Source organism: Echeneis naucrates, chromosome 14 (genome assembly GCF_900963305.1).
Source record: "Echeneis naucrates chromosome 14, fEcheNa1.1, whole genome shotgun sequence".
NCBI lineage: Eukaryota > Metazoa > Chordata > Actinopteri > Carangiformes > Echeneidae > Echeneis > Echeneis naucrates.
In genome coordinates, this window is record NC_042524.1 from 14,783,671 (window position 1) to 14,801,904 (window position 18,234).

The window sequence follows — 18,234 nt, forward strand, 5'->3', positions numbered from 1 at the left end:
AAACCTTCAGATGCCTTATGCATCCGGTTTGCATAAGCTTATTTAATGTGCAGCCACACTGTGAATTTTCCACTGAGCCTGATTTGCCAAGTGCCATGGGAATTGTTCACAGCTGACTTGGTGATGGCTCAAAGGTGTTCAAACAATTACGTCAATAATTTCCCTTTTAAAATACACAAGCATGTACATACATTTGCATACATTTACTTGGAAAAACATGCTAAGACCGACACAGTGGCACATATGTGCATATTTAGTGTGTTTCTCCACGCTAAATATGCACAAGCTCATGCACGCAAAAGGGCAAGGAAAGGTTTATTTTTAGTCAATAATTTGTAAATTTGATGGCTCTGGGCTTATCTGCTTGCTTAGGTATAACAAAAAGGAACAAAGAAACAGCGAGGAATAAAAAAAGTAAGAAAGAGGTCATTTCTTTCATTCTCTACAGTGAACTCATCTCTTGTTGTTGTGGTTTCACTTCACTTTGATATTCAGTGGATGCAAAGGTAGACATTTTGAGCAGGAAGGAGACTCTCTCAGGCACTGAGCTGAGTCTCAAGGTCCAATGCTTTGTTTCTGCAGATACACATATGACCCCTCGCGGTGTAATGCCAGGCTTTTTAAACAGCACATTCATCACCTCTCCCCTCCTCCCACGACCTCTCACTCTGCCAGCAACCTCAAAATGAACTGAGATAGAGCCAGTGAATAAAACCTCCTGCCACCTGCATTAATTGGTAGCCCGCACTTCAAAGGAGTGATTAATGATTTCATCAAGTGTACATCGGTGCAGATCATAGACTGATATGAGAAAGCTGGAACATCTATGCAAATTCTATTCATCGTGAGGGAACTCTTCATTTTGGCCATCACAATGACTTGTTGTCATTGGGAAGGCAGGGTGGGAAGTGCACTGTGGTTCTAAAATGTCAAAGGAAAGCTTTGGCTTTGAGGTTTCTTGGATTTTATGAATTAAATTCAATGCTCACCTTCCATTTCTGATCAGACCTCTGTCTCTTTGGAAAGTAACTGGTGGAGAAAGAGACAGAGAAATAGACACATTTAGTTTGTCCTAAAACGATCCATAACGAGCATCAGTTTGAATGGAGATATTATGGCTGTCAGACTGTGGTCAGAGAAGTACTCTGATATTTAAAAGTATAATGCACAATGTAAAAACATACCTGCACGAGTAAAAGTGAAGGACTGGACTGCAATTCAAAAAGACAGGGGGCATTAATGTCAAAAGCTCATGAATCCCAAGTAAATGATACAACTATATTGTTTTGATGAGCATACACATTAAGTCCTTTCATGTGTGCTTTATTTGTCCATCGTTTACCACTGAATGTCGGCACTGGTCTGATTTTGATGGAACTTGGGGTGGTAATAGATGACATTTTTTGGAAATTACACTGGTAGCCTGAGGGGTAAAGTTCAAACAAAGGTGATACCTTTGACCCCCTGTTTTGCCATGGGACATCTTCATCATTATTATGTACAATATTTATGTCTTTCCAATTAATGCGCGGGGGATGTCTAAAAAAAGAGCGAATATTAAATATTTGAAAAATAATAAAATATGTATGTATTAGAAGAAAAATATGGAATGATTATAGCCTAAAGATTTGATTTTCACTGAAGTGGAATGTGTTTTTGTTTTTGTATTTGTTTTTTTTTTGGGGGGTGGGTGGGTGGGATTAAACTCAATATGTGTTGATAGAAGGGAGCAGAGAAGTGGGATTCAATCATGTAAATCCCTGTTGAATAAGGAAATCATAGCTCTGTCCCCGAAGTCACAACAATGAAAGCTGCATTACACATTAGATAATGGCATGCACCTATATGATTCATGGAGGGATAAAAGATTATTTCATCGCTAAACCTACACACACCTCGTGTTAATGTGCAAACAACACCAGCTATGGTCTGATAATGGAAGGGGATGTTAAATTACTTACCTCACATGAATGTATTAGCGTGTTGGGGTGCGGCGCTGATGGAACTCAGCTCAGTTGATGCACATCAGTGCACAGTGAATTAAAGTAAATAGGGCCTATTTCCATCTGTGCCGAATATTTCCTTTGTTCTGCATTTTAGCCCGCTCAAATGGAGTGACTTGTGATGACATCAGCTTTCATGGGAGAGACAGACTGACTGATGCAATTGATCATTTACCTGCGTAGTTGCTGAGTCCCTTCCTCTTTTTTCTCCTCCAGTACAGCCAGGCACTGAAGCCCATGAGGACGATCCAGCAGGCACCCCCCAAACCAGCAATGAAAGCTGGCTGCTTCACTACGTCTGAGATGCTATTGTTGCCCTCTGATCCCGTCATTACATCCCTCAGTTCTGCACCTGGGTGCACCACGCACAAATACAGACACACATTTTACACGCCGGAATGAAACAAAAGAAAGGTTAAATGTCAATTGTCAGTGTGAATAAATTGTGTGTGAAGAAATTGTTTTATTTAATTATTCACAAGCTATAAAAATTAGTTAAATAATACAAATGAAATAGGGAAAAACTATCAGTTTTATATGGTTGCCTTCAGCATAAAAGCCATGTCTCAAAAAAAAAAAAAAAAACATCAATCAAAGAACAAACAAAACCAAATATGCTCAGGAGTGTTTCTTGTATGGCCCAGTATCACATCAAAGTGCTTCAGCTCAAGGTATCATTATCTTGTTATTTTACAGCTGCTAATTTAAGGGAATAAACAAACAAACAAAAAAAAATGTGGTCCAAAGAGGCACTTTAAAAAGACAACCACTATAGAGAGCAAGGCGTTTTTGTGTTACATGGATCAGAAGAATAACTAAAAGACGAGACCATGAATAAATAAATAGTGAAAAATAATGAAAAACAAACAAACAAACACAAAGAGCAACTGCGATGAAAAAAACAACAACAACAACAACAACAACAACAAAAAAAACAGCAGCAGTGAATCCAATATGTTGGCACAGTTAATCAATTCAGCAGTGCACTTATCAACTTGAGCTGCAAGACACGAGATTGACAGAGCAGCTCTGACAGAGTTTGATTTTCTGTTGCGGGTACTGTGCTGTGAAATTAGATTCACAGTCTCCAGCAGGAAACTCCCCCCATCATTAAGCTTCAGTCCACATGCCTGTGTTTCCCTTACTCTGTGCGTTAAGGGTGTTATTATCGGTCAGAAGCCATAGATGAAGAGCATCTGGCTTGGGCGCCTATATTGATTCTGGGCTTATATACTCCAAGCATCCTTTAACAATTTGATAAGATGTGATAGACTGATAAGCTCATACAAAAACACTGTCTACTTTGTTAGCACTGGCTGCCCACATATTGAAGAGGATTATTGATATGGCTAACAGTACTTGGCAATGTGTTACCAGACTCGGCACTTAACGAACTGCTATTGATTTGTCGGTGGATGTTTGCTTTGTAAAGTGCAATCTTATTTCTTCAAGTGCGATAAATTGATAAATCATCTTTCCAGACCCCCAATCTGTGACAGAGACCCAAGTTCCCATTATGGGGTCATTTCATTAGACTCCGGGTTCGGAGCGTGCCTGCGTGCGTGCGTGCGTGTGTGTGTAAGAGTGGATTACCCAGAATGATGAGCTGGGGTTTGCTCTTGACCCCCACTCCTGCACTGGTGCCTGCAGCCACCTCCACATGGTACTGCACTCCAGCCTGCAGACCCCCAACAACCACTGAACGGATGGTTGCATCCACAGACTTATTGACATGAAACCGTGTTTCGTTGGCCAAACACCAGATCTGACGGAGACAGAGATGCCAGACAGAATTCGTTGGGAGCTGATACAGTACATTACTAAGACATCAGGCTGGGGTAGTGTATCAGGCACAGGGTTTGACTCTACCTTGTACTCCTGGATGATGCCATTCTGTTGGTCAGAGGGAGGGGGGTCCCACGACACGCTGATGGAGGTGCTGTTATGGCTTCCTACTGTCAACACTGTCACTTGCTGTGGAGGTGCACTCGGAGCTTTTTTGGGGACACACACACACATCAGATCAGGGTGCAGGGTCTCACCAACAACCTCAATTCATTCATACAGCAAGTCATACAACAAGGCATTTCCTAAGCCAGTGTGGCAGACAGCTACCAGTACACCATCTCATTACCATTTCTTAATAGTAAGATAGCATTTAAGGTCCAAAATGTGCTACACCAATAGCAGCAATGATGACCACCCCAAGCAGGCCAGAAAGTTGAGATATGAATGGATTATTTTTCACAGTCAAGGAAAAAATGGTTGCACCCAGTAACTAGGATCACTTCCACAATTGATTATAACAGATGTGAATGCTTCTGAGGTAGCTATATTCAATTTGCATATTTCAGTAAAACGGCCAGTCTCCTTTAATGTCCGCTAATGAGGGTTTTGGGATGAAATGTCAAGCAAGGTGTCAAAAATGTACCAAACTGGCTTGATAACCTGCATGGACCTATTAGAGAGTTTAAAGAGACTGCAGGCAGCAGGAGGCAAACATCATATCTATGCAATTGAGGGAATCATCATCTTTCACTGAATGGACTGTGCCACTGCTCTGGGGACATAGTTTCTCATGATTCCCATTAAAAATATCATTATGCTCTGACTGAGTGGATGAAATAACTGCTCTAAATCCAATTAAGGAGCTGCAAAATATTAAGGCTATCTGCAGTGGATCCATGTAAGCAAGGCAACAGACGCCGCAGGAATGCAGAAAGGCTGGAGCAGGTGGGCCATGATGGTTGTCTTGCTTGCCACCTGGCTGGAGAAGGACAAGGATACTATGACTTAAAATCTCCAGATGGACTTGTTGTTGCCAATGACTGGTGAGGAATGCTACAAACGTGCACACTGTCACACAGAGGCAACAGCAAGCAAAGTCCATAGAGAACGTATTGTGAATATGATCTAATGCAACTAGGGCACATCAGAAGTATAATAAAGAGTGTCTGTGCCAGTCCAGAGACTGACCTCTGCCAGCCCACTGAAAGCTGGATAGCTCTCAACATCTGGCTGAGGTAGCTCACATTGCAATGGATTTTTTTTTTTTGTTTTCTAAATTGGAAAGATGAAACAAAAGCCCCCCAAACGATTTAACTTGTGCTTCAAAGAGAGGCTCTAAACAGATACAGCACATCCACAAAATATTTGACAGCCTGGCAGCACAAAGGAATGAATAAGCCCTATGAGATGCAGTTTATTTTTATTGCATTTAACAAATTGGCTTAACCTAGTTTAAGGGTATCTATATTCAGCCTTTTAGACTGTATTGACTTTCTGAAACAATTACTGTTAAACCCAGTCTCAAAGACGTGCTGTCACGATATGGTTATGATTCAGATATTAAAAAAGTGAAATAATATATTAAAGGAGAGGCCAGTCCAATAAATTGTTAGACTGAAGACTATTTCCCATAAATACTTATATATATTTATGTCAAATTCAATATCAATACAAGATTCATGCTTAAAACAAAGTTGAACCAGTATTACTCTACGCAGACTGTGGTAGAACGTAGCCACCCTTTAAAAATCATTTTGAGAGCCTTTCAACGTGGGATACTTTGTCTTAAAATTAAGCAATAAATAAAATGAATGGCAGAACCAAATAAACAAAGATCTGATAGAACAAAACTTTTTATCTGCAATATCCATCACATGAATGCGGAATAAGAATTGTGGCTTGAAATCAAAACTGCCTAGAAGTGGAAATCGCACATCTGGACTGTCACCGCCATCCGTGGGCTTAGTCTAAAAGCTATCCATCATTTTTGAGATATAAACAGGGTAAGAATTTGCAATTTCACCACTGGGAGTTAAGATTTAATATTCATCCATAATTATACTGCATCTAATAGATCACATGTTTTTTCTTTTTCAAAATTATATTTTGGGGGCCTTTCATGCCTTTATTTTAATAAGTAACTGGCAGAGAGGCTGACAAGTAACAGGAAGAGAGAGGTGGAGAATGACATGCTGCAAATGTCCCTAGCCAGATTTGAGCTTCTGCAGACACTGCTGGATGATGCAGCAGTTCCAGCGTAAAAGAAGTAAAAGCACAGGACTGGAAATCTCCTCTCCCTAAGCTCCCTGTTTCATATAATTGACATGCGGCCCATGAGTGACCATATAATACTAGCAGTTTATACACAGTATGTGTGGAAATTAGTAGAAAATTAAAAAGTAACAGGCCAACAAATTTGCAGAAAAGACTAACATAAATTGCGTAGTGTAACAATCAGTGTATGCATGTTCAGCTTTGAACACTATGAATATGGCACATAATATGTTTTACCTAAAACTATATACATCATTGTTCAGCTGCTGTCAGTGTGCCATCAAACAGGCAAGCTCCAGATTTCAAAATGTCATTTGAGGGGTGCTGTGTCAGCAAACTAATGGAGCTTGTCCAGTCAGTCAAATGTTTACATTAGGAGAAGACAGAAAGCATTGAGTGTAGCTATGCAATTTCCGTATGCATGAAGAGAGAATTCCCGAAGATCAATAATGGCTTCAATGCCAAAACAAGTAATGACTCAGGATAACGTTACAACAAACAGTCATAACAGAGTAAAAGGTCAAATAGTATGTCTAATGAGTGGAGTAGCTAAAGAGTAATTTAAAGATATTAATTCTTCCAGTGTCTGAATTAATATTCAGTGTTCTCTTTTTTTCATGGTTATGCTACTGAACAAAGACACTGATTCCCTGATAATGCAGGATGTTAGATTGGTAAACATAACCTGCTATGCAAGTCGTTGTGTAACTTAATCTAATTGACACTCAAACTAGAATCATTTTTATACCATTCAAACATGTTCTGATGAAAAAATGTAAAGTAAACTAGTAGGACCGGAGACACACAGAACGAACACCTCTCTGGTCCCAACAGCTAAGCCTACCTGGGACTCAAACACACAATAGAATTTCCTTCGATTTGCCATCATCAGTGGTGGCGAGCCCGAGCACCTTATGGATGACAGCAGTGGTGGTAACGTCACACAGCAGACTGCCTCAGGCCATACTGTTCTCATCGAAAACTCATCGAAAGGTTGTGAGGATCATTAATCACAATTTGCCCCTGAATGAAGCATAAACCATCAGCAATTCTGACCTCTGGGACCCTTAAGATGGCCTCTGCGAGTGTTTCACAAAGACATTCCCAATTTACCTTTGATGGATAGCAGATGTGTTTTTTTTTTTTTTCCATATTTCTGCAGAGCAGCACATTTTCAACACTTTAAAGTAACAGCATATCAAGCTCTTTTTTTTTTCTTTCCCATGATGCCTTCTTTCCTGGACCCCAAATAACTAGAGCATGTGCCCCAGTCTGCAAAAAAAACCTTGATCCTTGGTGGCCATTTTAATTGGACTCCAGTGTGGCAGAGTTTCTACTTCCCCACCAATTGCGTCCCCAGTTCATAACCCTTCCTTATGATCTTATTGGGAGAAAGACAGAGCCCTGTGATCCTTTCATCATGGAACACTGATACTGCGGGGAAAACATTTTCTTTTCACAATTAATGGCCCCACCATGAATTGCTCTTAGACCAAGCCATTGTGTAGCAATGCTGCACCTCCAGCTCCATTTTCATCAGTGAAGGTTGGATCTGTTGCCATAGGAGTTTAGTAGTTCAGGTGTCTTTAGAGAATTTTTAAAGACTGCCTTCCCAGGAGAACCACACCTTCTGGGCAAATCGCAGGCTATAGTCCCTAGCAGAAAGTGACCACATAGGCCAGGGTCAGCTGCTTAACATTCTCATTTTAATAGTCAAAAAGATGTGACAGAGAATACAGTTATGCTAACATCTTTAGCCTTCTCTGGATCCATGTCTAGATTGGCCTTGCCCACAGTACCAACAAGAAGCCTGCAGGCTTGCTGGGGTCTGTAGCCATCACCAGCCATCTCTAGCTGTAGAAAGCAATATTGCTTTCTTTGCTTGGAAAAGCACTTGGTGTGCAAAAGAAAGAAGTTTGATGCTGAACTCAACTTTTAATACTAACAATGGCAATTGTAGAAGTTGGAAAATTACTTTTTTAAGTTGGGATCTGTCTATTATTATTTATGAGTTCAAGAATAAACTATCATTACTCACTGGCCAACACACTCTGTTGTTCTGTTGATGGTCAGCAAAATCTAGCTGCTGACAAAGACAACCCCAGACTAACTGGAAGCTCCAGACTAATGAGTGGACCTTGGGTTAGGGTTGTGTTTTTTTTTTTGTTTGTTTGTTCTTTTACTTACTGCGGAAGCAGTTATACAGTTTATCTATCAGCTATGGGCACAATGGCCATTTACTTGAAGGCATTTTCATTTCATAATATTTAAATATTGGCAATTTGGGACCATTAAAGGCCGAATTAGCAATAAGCATTTCTTACTCACAATGAACTCATGGATGCATGGTGGACTATAATTGTAATCCAGTTATAGTCCACATAGCTATTATATGGAGCAAAACCCTACAGGGAACAACTTGGAACTTTTTGAGAGATTTTTAAACTGATTTATAGACAAATTTCATATTGAACACAATGATGTCCTTTGGAAATCATGTCAAATACAAAAAATCTGCAAGACGTATGCAGATGAATAAAATTACACTGCAGGTTGTCTAATGAATAAATAAAAGATGCCCCAAATAATGGTGCATTCATTTGGCAGTAGTTAGAGGACCTGGTGGCCGGTCAGCTGAACAGCGCGAAAAGAGATGTGTTAAAACTAATAAAGCTCATTTGAGATTAAGACAGTGTGTGAGCATTAGCGATGGGAAGGGGGGTTATTTCTCAGTGGTGTGGTCTTTGTGTGACGCAGACATGGCAGCAGGGGTCTGCGGAGGAGCAGAGAGAGAGCTGAGTGTATGTCAAAGGTAGACTGTTTCTGCCCGCCAACCCACAGAGCTTGGGCTTGTCACAGACCCCCACTGTGCTGTCTGGGAGACCTGTTTTCACACACAGGGGACGTGGCACTGCAGCAGTCTGTGCGTGTGGGTGGGTGTACTTGAAATGCCATTATCCATTACTATCTTGCCATGAAGCCATTAGAGGCGCAAGCTAAATATAAAAGTAGGTAGAATCATTTACACAAGAGTGTCTGCTCATGCATAAGTAACTGAATCTTACATGTCCTGCGACACAAAGTCAGCAGAGCAATTGATTGCTGTCAGAGGTCCGATTTTCTTACCTTCTTCCATGGTGCGTGCTGTCATAGATTCACTGTCTGCACCCTGAAACTCGTTGAAGTATGGCCGCACTTTAATCTCATAGACGATTCCTTTCTTTAGAGCACCAAGAGTTATGTCCCTCTCTGAGGCAACCTTCAAGTCCTGTATTTCCCACGGCCCTGGGGAGGGCAGCCCTGACGTTTGTCGGTAGAGAACACGGTAGCCTTGAATAAACTGGGATGGATTCTCCACCTGAGTTGAGAGAAAGAGAGAGAGAGAGAGAGAGAGAGAGAGAGAGACAACTTGCATCTGTGTATAAACCTGTTCTGGGGCTGTGGATCAGCATTCAGTTTATGCCCTCGGCCTGTGACAATGCACGCTTAGTTAATCGTACAGTTTCATTAGCTGCAGAGATGGAAGAAACCATCTGAAGTCTAGAAGAAGGTATTTGCCAAAAGTGAACAGTACTTCTGAGTCAGACACCTTCAGCATGGTCTAGACTCAAAATAAAGGATCCAAACAGCCAGAATTTTTCTCTTTTATTAATTTACTTCATTTTTGGTACTAAATTCCACTGAAAGAGTAAAATATGTAGCATATACAACTTAAACTAATGGCTTTTTAACAGGGACAGAAGCATTTTATACATACATTAGCCATGCCATGCACATTCTTCAGTATGGCAGTATGACTTTACTGAGACACATGTTGTCGCAGTTACAGCAGTAGTTTAAATGTATAGATTAGTGTCTAAAACAAAATCAGTAGTTATTTGATAGAAATAGTGCGTTGAACTACCTATTACATCTCAAAACAGAAGTTTTGTTATTGCCATTTAAATGTCTCTTAGAAAACTCAGCAGTCGTTTACAAGTAAGTCTGAGAGGTGTGTAGATTGTGTGCATGTGGGCCAGGATTAGGTTTGAGTACTTTATGATGTCTGGAATGAGGATTTTGCACTAGTACACCATTTCCCCTTGTTATTTAGTGAATATTTGATTGTCAGACTAAAGAGTACTAAAATATAGAGTCCAACACAGAAATGTGTGCTGTGTGCACCAGGTAATGACTGGTGCTAGGATCATTTGTGGACCCACTTAGATGTACCACAAATGCTGGTTTAACCTGTCACTGTGTCAGTCTAATAGCCACATTCCAGTCCATAGTTGTACTGACAAGCATGAAATAGCAGACCTGTGTAAGGCCATCCGAGGTGTGTCATTAACCTACAGCAGCTGGCAGCTGGGACACCCTGCCAACAGACAGGAATAACATTTCCCAGATAAAGGGTTGACTGCAAACTGACTCCAGAGGTGACACATGTAGCACCTAATGGTGATATATTTGTCCTAAATAGAAACATTAGTCTTGATTCCTGCATCACCTCAACCCATTCTGAACTAATGAAGCACCAGCTGTTCAGTCCATGGATGTGTAGCTGATAATGTTTAGTGTGTGTGTGTCTATGTACCAATTAATCCAAAACACAGAGACGTGCCAAGTTTAAACTTCTCCGAGAAGCTCGGATGAGGTTCGGTTTGCTGCTTTGAAGGTAACAATAGCACAACTGCTGCAAGCCACAAAAGATATTCAAATGGTATGAATACTCACGGTCCACGTGACCTGAACCGAAGTGGAGCTAAGGACCACAGGGTTATGCATGCTGACCACCACATCCCCCAACTCCTTCTGCACACGGCGGTGGTCCACCCCCTGTGCAGTGGGACTAATGTCTGGGAGAGTGGGAGAGAGGAAGACAGCACTTAAAGTGGAATGGTGATGCTAATCACTTAGGCTCCATTACAATGAATATTCATTTCAGTACCTTGTGTCCGAACAGGCTCAGACATGGGGCTGGGGTCCCCGAGCCCTTGGGCATTGACTGCCCTGATGATGAAAAGGTAGACAGTATTGGGCCGTAGGTCTTTGACAGTGTAGCCAGTGGTCTTCACGTGGTCTGCCACTGTCTGCCAGCTGTTGCTCACAGACTGACTGTAGAAAGCATAAATCTAATCAGCCGGGAAGACTCTTTTCATTACTATAGAGAGAACATTTTAGAAAATTTTATTGGGAGCAACACAAGTGACCTATAATACTAATGGCTGGCCACATGGGACTGGAAAAAAATCCTTTTCTAGTAAAAGTGCACTTTCATTTTCTAACTAATTAGCACGTAAATTTAAATACCAGAAAAATGTTCATTCTAATACACTGTAAACTGTAAGAGATAACCCATCCAGGCTATCCAGCTTGAAAAGGTCTTGACATGTTTGAATGCCCACAGAAACACCCACATCTGTTCCAGCTATCAAAGTTTTAGGGGGTCACTAGATGTGGCTCAAGGCCATAGGTCACAGACATACCCAAAGGCCTCAATGACATAGGAGGACACTGGGGAGCCCGCTTCTGGCCCCTGTTCCCATGACAACGAGATACTACTCTTGGTAACATCAGTGACCTCTGGCTTGGAGGGAGGCCCTGGGAGGGCCGTTGCATTGTGATACATGAAGTCGATGAGGTCAGTGGAGTCTGATGAAAGAAGAAAAATAGAGAAACTGAAGTAATACCTGCAAATACAAAGGATATGCAAAAGATATTGTGTGCCTCAAAAGACACTGTTCATTTTTAATTTGAATTATTTGTTTCGAAGCAGACCTCTGACATCCAAGAAGGCACTCCATGATGTTTCTCCACTTGAACTGGTCGCTACACAGGTGTACAACCCAGAGTCGGACATCTACGAAAGATACAGTAGAGTGTGTCATCATCAATAATGACCAAACAAACTCAATGACAGGATGGTAGTATGACAACTTCAACATAGCTGAAATGAATAAAACTGACCTCCACTGTTTAAGAGTTATATCATTATTTTTGATGTTCAAGAGTGTTGCTTCAGCATGTAACTTGAAATAAAATAATGGATCCTAAATTAATTTATAATTTAATTTGAGTATGTGTAGGTCAATATCGAAAGAACTGTATGTGAGATATATTACCCTTTTAACAAATAGTGCTTAAACAGCAACGGCTGAAAAGTAATTGACCACTAAATGCTTCCTGGACAGCTCGGTATTGCTCATGGAGTGAAGAGCTGCCAATTAGATTGAGGTAGAGTTCTCTAACAATATGGAGATTAACGAGGTGACCATGTACAAGATGAAGATAATAATGACTCTATCACAGAGACATCAATAGTAATTGGGCACATTTCAAACCGCTAGAAAACTAAAGCTTGAAAATGGCAAAAACCCGGTGAACCAAAGAGCGCCAGCCTTATGGATGTAGCATTTGCATGGTGAAGAAAAATCCGTTGGGCACAGCAAACAAATATTATGCCGCATTTATTTATTGAAATGTACATGATTGTTGATTATTAAAGACATCCTCTGATGAAAATCAATTGTTTCACCATGTTAATTAGCCCATGTGATTTTTTTATATGATGCAATATGAGCGGTCAGCACCAAGGCTTACACATTTTGACCTTGAACTGCAGTCAATCATTCATCCCTTCATTCATCTTCAACCACTTATCCATTTCCAGGTCATAAAAGGAGCTGGAGCCAGTCCCAGCTCACTCTGGGTGAGGGCGTGGTTCACCCTGGACAGGTCACCAGTCCATCAGAGAGACAGAGACCAACAACCACTCACACTCACACTCAGACCAACGGACAATTTAGAGTCACCACTTAACCCAAACATGATGTCTTTGGATGGTGGGAGGAAACCGGAGTACCGGGAGAAACCCACGCAGGCACAGGGAGAGTATGCAAACTCCACACAGAAAGGCCCCAGGCCAGTAACCAAACCCACGGTCTTCTCATTGTGGGGCAACAGTGCTAACCACTGCGCCGCTGTGCTGCTGCAGTGAATCAATGACTCTTAATAATTACATCTATGTGTTTGGGCTTTTTATGCCTTTATAATCAATAAGTAGCAGAGAGGCAGGAAACGGGGAGAAAGACCTGCAGCCTAGGTACCAGGGCGGAGTCGAGCCTGGGATGCTGCAATTACATGGTGCACATTCTAACCACTCAACTACCAGTGTTGCTGTGAATCAGTGACTTACACTTCAAACTAATTCAGACTGCTAGGAATTTATATGTAACATAACTGAAAACTTCCAGGGACAAGAGGGGCAAAGATGACCTGAAACCTGGTCAGCATGGGGGATTAGAGACTGCTAACAAACAGCACATACAAATCAAATATAACTACACTAACCGTTTTGATATGTCAGCTTGATGCTGAGTCACCTGACACCCGGTGGTGGCTGGGGCCTGAAGCCTGGTCCAGATTTTTTTTTTTTCAAAGCGGTGGTCAAAGCGTACAGCCCCATTATTTCCCCCCTTTTTAATTTTTAATATATGTTTATATAACCTATTTATCATAGCAGAGTATTTCACATATTTAAACTATGTCTGGAGTGAAACATCAAAAACAGAAAGGTCAGGATACGACTAACAAAAAAAAAAACATCCTCAACCTCTGGCAAAATGATGGAAAGAGGAAAATGTGGAGAAAAATGGGACTGCTCATGACCCAAAGCCACCACCTCATCTGTCAAACGTGGTGCTGGTTCCGTTTTGATTTGAGCATGTATGGTGGCCAATGGTACGTGCACAATGGCGTTTATTGATGATTGGACAGTGGACAGAAACAGTAACACTAGCACAGAGTTATACAGGAGCACTGTGGGCTTAGTTTCAGCCAAATGCATCAACACTCATTGCACAGCATTTCATCATTCCGTCGAACAACAAGCAGCCAAAGAGCTTTTCATAGTTAAGAAGTGGCATATGTTTGACTAAAGGCTTGAACATCCTTGAACTGCATTCCACTTGCTGAAGATCAAACTAAAGGCAGAGAGACCCCACAACAAGCAAGAGCCATGTGTGACTCCTGTGAAGGCCTGTGAGAGCATCACCAGGGAATGTATAAAATGTGTGGTGAACATGGGTCAAACACTACAGGCAGTCTTTGACTACAAAATATTTTTCCACCAAATATTAAATAGTTTGTGTGACCTCATGGATTTCTTCAAACATTTTGGAGCCATAAACTTTGGCCAGTGTGAGTCGAAAGCTGAGACATGGCATGTTTTTGTCGTGGGTTATGCATTAATATCAGGAACAAAACAAAAACACGAATGCATCTTAAAAATCAAAGGTGCCATGCTGTCTCTGTGAAATGAGCCTAAAAAGGCTGTGTGCGCTCAACCAAGTAACACTCATAATACAGCTCAGTTTGATTCAATCCAATAGCCTTAGCAACTCTGATCCCAGATGGTTTCTACCAGCTCTTGCATCAGTACGGGCTTTGGAAGGAGATTCACAGCTAGTAGTACAGTAAAAATGCATTAACCTTCACTGGCCTGCATTTGGCTTGAGAAAAGCTCCAGAGTGGATGAGATGAAATTATAACACCAGCCAATGAAAAACAAAGAGCCCAGTAAGAGCTTACATTAATTTTCTTAATTGATTTCCTCCAATAATAGTCACCCCCATCGCAAGAGCCATCAACATTATCATCGTCAGTGCTGACGCATGAAATAAGAGATATGACAATCTATTTCATATTGGCAGCGCCTAAGGAGTCACTCACATCTGTGCTGTCTCTCAAGAGAGGGAGAGCACTTTGACAGTGTGAAAGGACACCATATATTGCAGTTCCTCCATGACATTACCCCCTTTAAACTCTGCTTACTGGTCCCTGTCCTTGAGTCCTTGACTTTTACTGGTGCCTCAGAGATTCAGACTAAATTGCAGCGTTAAACGACTTATAAAAGTCAATACTTACTATTCATCTTTTAAAAGCAACCTGAATGCACTTGTCCATTTGAATTACATTCAGCTGACATCAGTTCCCAGATGAGAGAATTCCCCTTCATTCTTCTGAATGCAATAGAAAGATGTGATGTACAAACGTAAAAACGTGTTTGTTTTTTTATCTAAGTACTGAATGTACCGTAAAGATGATTCCTCTTTTAAAGTTGTTTTTACTGACTGTGCAGAGACAGTGCAAAATAAATTGGTGCAGAACTATGGTTCCTTACCAAGGAAAAGAAGACAAAGTCCATGGAGTGCGTGAATGTATGTATAGCTTGCAGAACGTGAAACGTGCGCATAATTTATTTGCAGACAGATATCTACAGAATATTCAACTGATTCAGAAAAACCTTTTTCTGTTCAGAGGAACAGAAAAAAAGACTGGTCAGCAGGATATTTGTATCATGTTGTTTAACGAGGATTAGTGAGTCAAACATGTATTCTTGTGTAGTTCAGCATGTGCTTTTTGCCATCATCGCCACTATAATTATATTAAGACTCAACTCTCCATCCACCCTTTCATTGGTTAATTGCTGAAATCTGAGAAGACAGTTGCTTGTTCGAAAATAAGATCTAATGAGGCCATGAATCAGTTAGATGATCATGCTGGACTGTTTACAACCTGGTCGCTTGTCTGAGTGCAGCAGTGCCGTGTTCTCAGACCTGAGCGAGGCAGAAACATCCGGTGATGTTAGTCGACTGTCACCTATGCTACATGTCAGATCCTGCGTGCTGACTCCAATGTATATGCGTCTCTGGAAGTGACCATGACCCACCCTGGTATTCTGGATCTGGAGGCTTCCGTGGTCAAGCAGGGAAAACCGCGGGTCCTTTCCAAGCAGACTGGCCCCATTCTTTCGCCAGGAGACTGTGGGCTCTGGCTCCCCGGATGCCTGACACCTGAGAAGGGTCACGCCTCCCAACGCCTGTGTTTGGTTTGATGGTCCCTGCCGGATGATGGGTGGCGGGCGGTCCTTCAGGGCTGCGCATAATAATCAAGGAACGAAAGTTATTTTTTCAATACATTCCAAGTGGTATAATTTTGATGCCAAGGTCTTGGCATAAAAAAAAAAAACAAAACATGACCTTATCACAAGGTGTTAATTTGTGATTGCAGTAATTGCATTAGTGATTGCAGGCCCAATATGTTACCGTTCAATCTGATGGATTTGTTGTGAGAGGCAGTGAATGTTTGGTGAGCCTTTTCCACAGTAGGGCAGTGTGCTCATGGCACTGCATCACACCTTTGAGCTTTAATTACTAGGTGAGGATTAACAACGCTTCACCCATGGTGCTAATTACCAGTCCTTCTTTATAACACCTCTCAACACATAAATGCCTGTCCTCTCTCCTACTACCCTGACTCATGGCTACACCTCCTCCCTCTTGGCATTTCTCACCCATGTCCCCCCACCCCCCAACACACACACCCTCCATTAAACTAAACTAACTTGGAATTAGCATGCCGAGCAGAACAACAATACATCTCTTTTAAAGCTTTTTAAAGCATGTTATATCACCCAGGAAACAGCCTCTGCACTCCGCAATTGTACATTCTCAAGTGCTGAATCTCTCTGGGCGTTATAACTACCCCCCCTGCCCCACTTTCAATTTCCCAACCGCTGCTCTCCACCGTTATCAGGTCTGTCTCCCATTCGCACAAGTGTTTACAGCAGGTTCCTCCTGCCTTATCTTCCATCACACCTCTTTCAGCACAATGAGTAACACCATCTCCACCAGAATGAGCACAAAATCAGGTACAACAAGGTGACACATGGAGTACAGTAAAGAGAACCGAAAGTGTGACTCTCCGTTTTGTAGGGAGAGAATTCTTTGCAATTACGTGGTAATATACAGATCGTCTGTTGCACATTGCGTTGTTCAGAAGAATCTATTGGAATCTGACAGATATCGAGTTGGTGTAAAGATTAAATAAATGCTTCACCAATGTGCCTTTTCTAAGTTACAGACAGCATAGCACAGATTTTCGGATGAAAAATTTATATCTACTGTACAGCAAGATATTGTTATCCCAACTGACCAAAGAGCAAAGAACAACATCATATTGCTGTTCCTGATTTAGCCGCAGAAATGAAACCATACTCTCCAGCTTTAGTGGGTAAGTAAACAACAAATGTTGCTTTTTCATGGTTGGCTCCAGCTTATGAACTAACCACAAACCACTCAGAACAAAAAACAAACAGAATTGTTTTACAGTATACTTGCAGGTAAATGAATATCCAATTAATAGCTGGATTCATGTTACTGAGTGATTATTTACTACCAAAATATTAATTTGGACAAGTTAACATCGTTAAAGCATCAATTTCTACAAAAAAAAAAAAAAAACACTACGAAAGATCAAAACTGGGCGTTGAAAGGTAATTCTCAAGGTTCTCTTTGATCAAGCATCACTGCAGAAGCCACTATTTGCCTCCAGGTACCCTCAATGTCTGCAGGAATAGGTTACACAGGTTCAGGCTCACCCAAATCTATCTGGTTTCAAAAAACTCACCCCCCATGGGCTTGAAATATGGCTTTGAAATATGTTCAGCTCGGAGAGTAGCGTCTGTGGTCATCTTGGACTAACTGCAGTTACAATGGACTCTAACAGTGACCCAGTTTCACATCCACAGAAAATTGTCAGACGACTTCTGTGGCAACCCAACTGTCTGTTTGGTCAGACGGCTCCAAAAATAGCAACAAATAGCAACAAATAGCTGAATACAAAGACTTTGTTACAATCCTCGCACGGGGCCTTCCTCAGCCTGTGCACCAGGGCGACCAGGGTGTGTGATTTATAGAGTGCACAACTCCTTTTCTTACACTGGTTGGAAAACTGGAAAACTGCACAAAGATGTTTCAGTTTCAGCTTAAAGTTGCAGTAGGTACCATTGTTGGATGATTAATAACCCTGTCTGTCACACAACAAGGTGAGGAGGACTCTCTTGGACACCGCGATGGTAAACATACACTGTAAATGGACAGACCAGGTTTTTGACTCTCCTCCGCTGTCACTTTATTCAGGCAGTGCCAACTTCTACCAAACTCCCACTTAGTCTAAAAATGGGGAAAAAGGAGGGACACATGTGGAGCCAAGACTGTGGTGCATAGTGATTTGCCCCCAATTATGCAAAACTTTAAGATTAAATAAAACTTTAATAAAATCCACCCCGCGTGCAGTCACTCGGAAGGAGGAAATTAGGAATAGGGACCAAAATTGTGATTTGTTC

General features: G+C 41.4%; 1 protein-coding gene across 1 annotated transcript in view; it reads right to left on the reverse strand.

The window, feature by feature from the left end:
• Positions 1-18,234, reverse strand: part of LOC115054570 (roundabout homolog 2-like) — a 72,450-nt gene that overhangs the window by 7,252 nt on the left and 46,964 nt on the right. The window contains exons 9-19 of the mRNA XM_029519840.1: positions 15,778-15,983; positions 11,826-11,907; positions 11,534-11,699; positions 10,996-11,162; positions 10,782-10,903; positions 9,192-9,423; positions 3,873-3,997; positions 3,597-3,768; positions 2,179-2,355; positions 1,185-1,211; positions 990-1,029 (exon numbers count right to left, since the gene is read on the reverse strand). Coding sequence (XP_029375700.1) covers positions 990-1,029; positions 1,185-1,211; positions 2,179-2,355; positions 3,597-3,768; positions 3,873-3,997; positions 9,192-9,423; positions 10,782-10,903; positions 10,996-11,162; positions 11,534-11,699; positions 11,826-11,907; positions 15,778-15,983 — 1,516 coding nt within the window. The remainder of the gene's footprint in view (positions 1-989; positions 1,030-1,184; positions 1,212-2,178; positions 2,356-3,596; positions 3,769-3,872; positions 3,998-9,191; positions 9,424-10,781; positions 10,904-10,995; positions 11,163-11,533; positions 11,700-11,825; positions 11,908-15,777; positions 15,984-18,234) is intronic.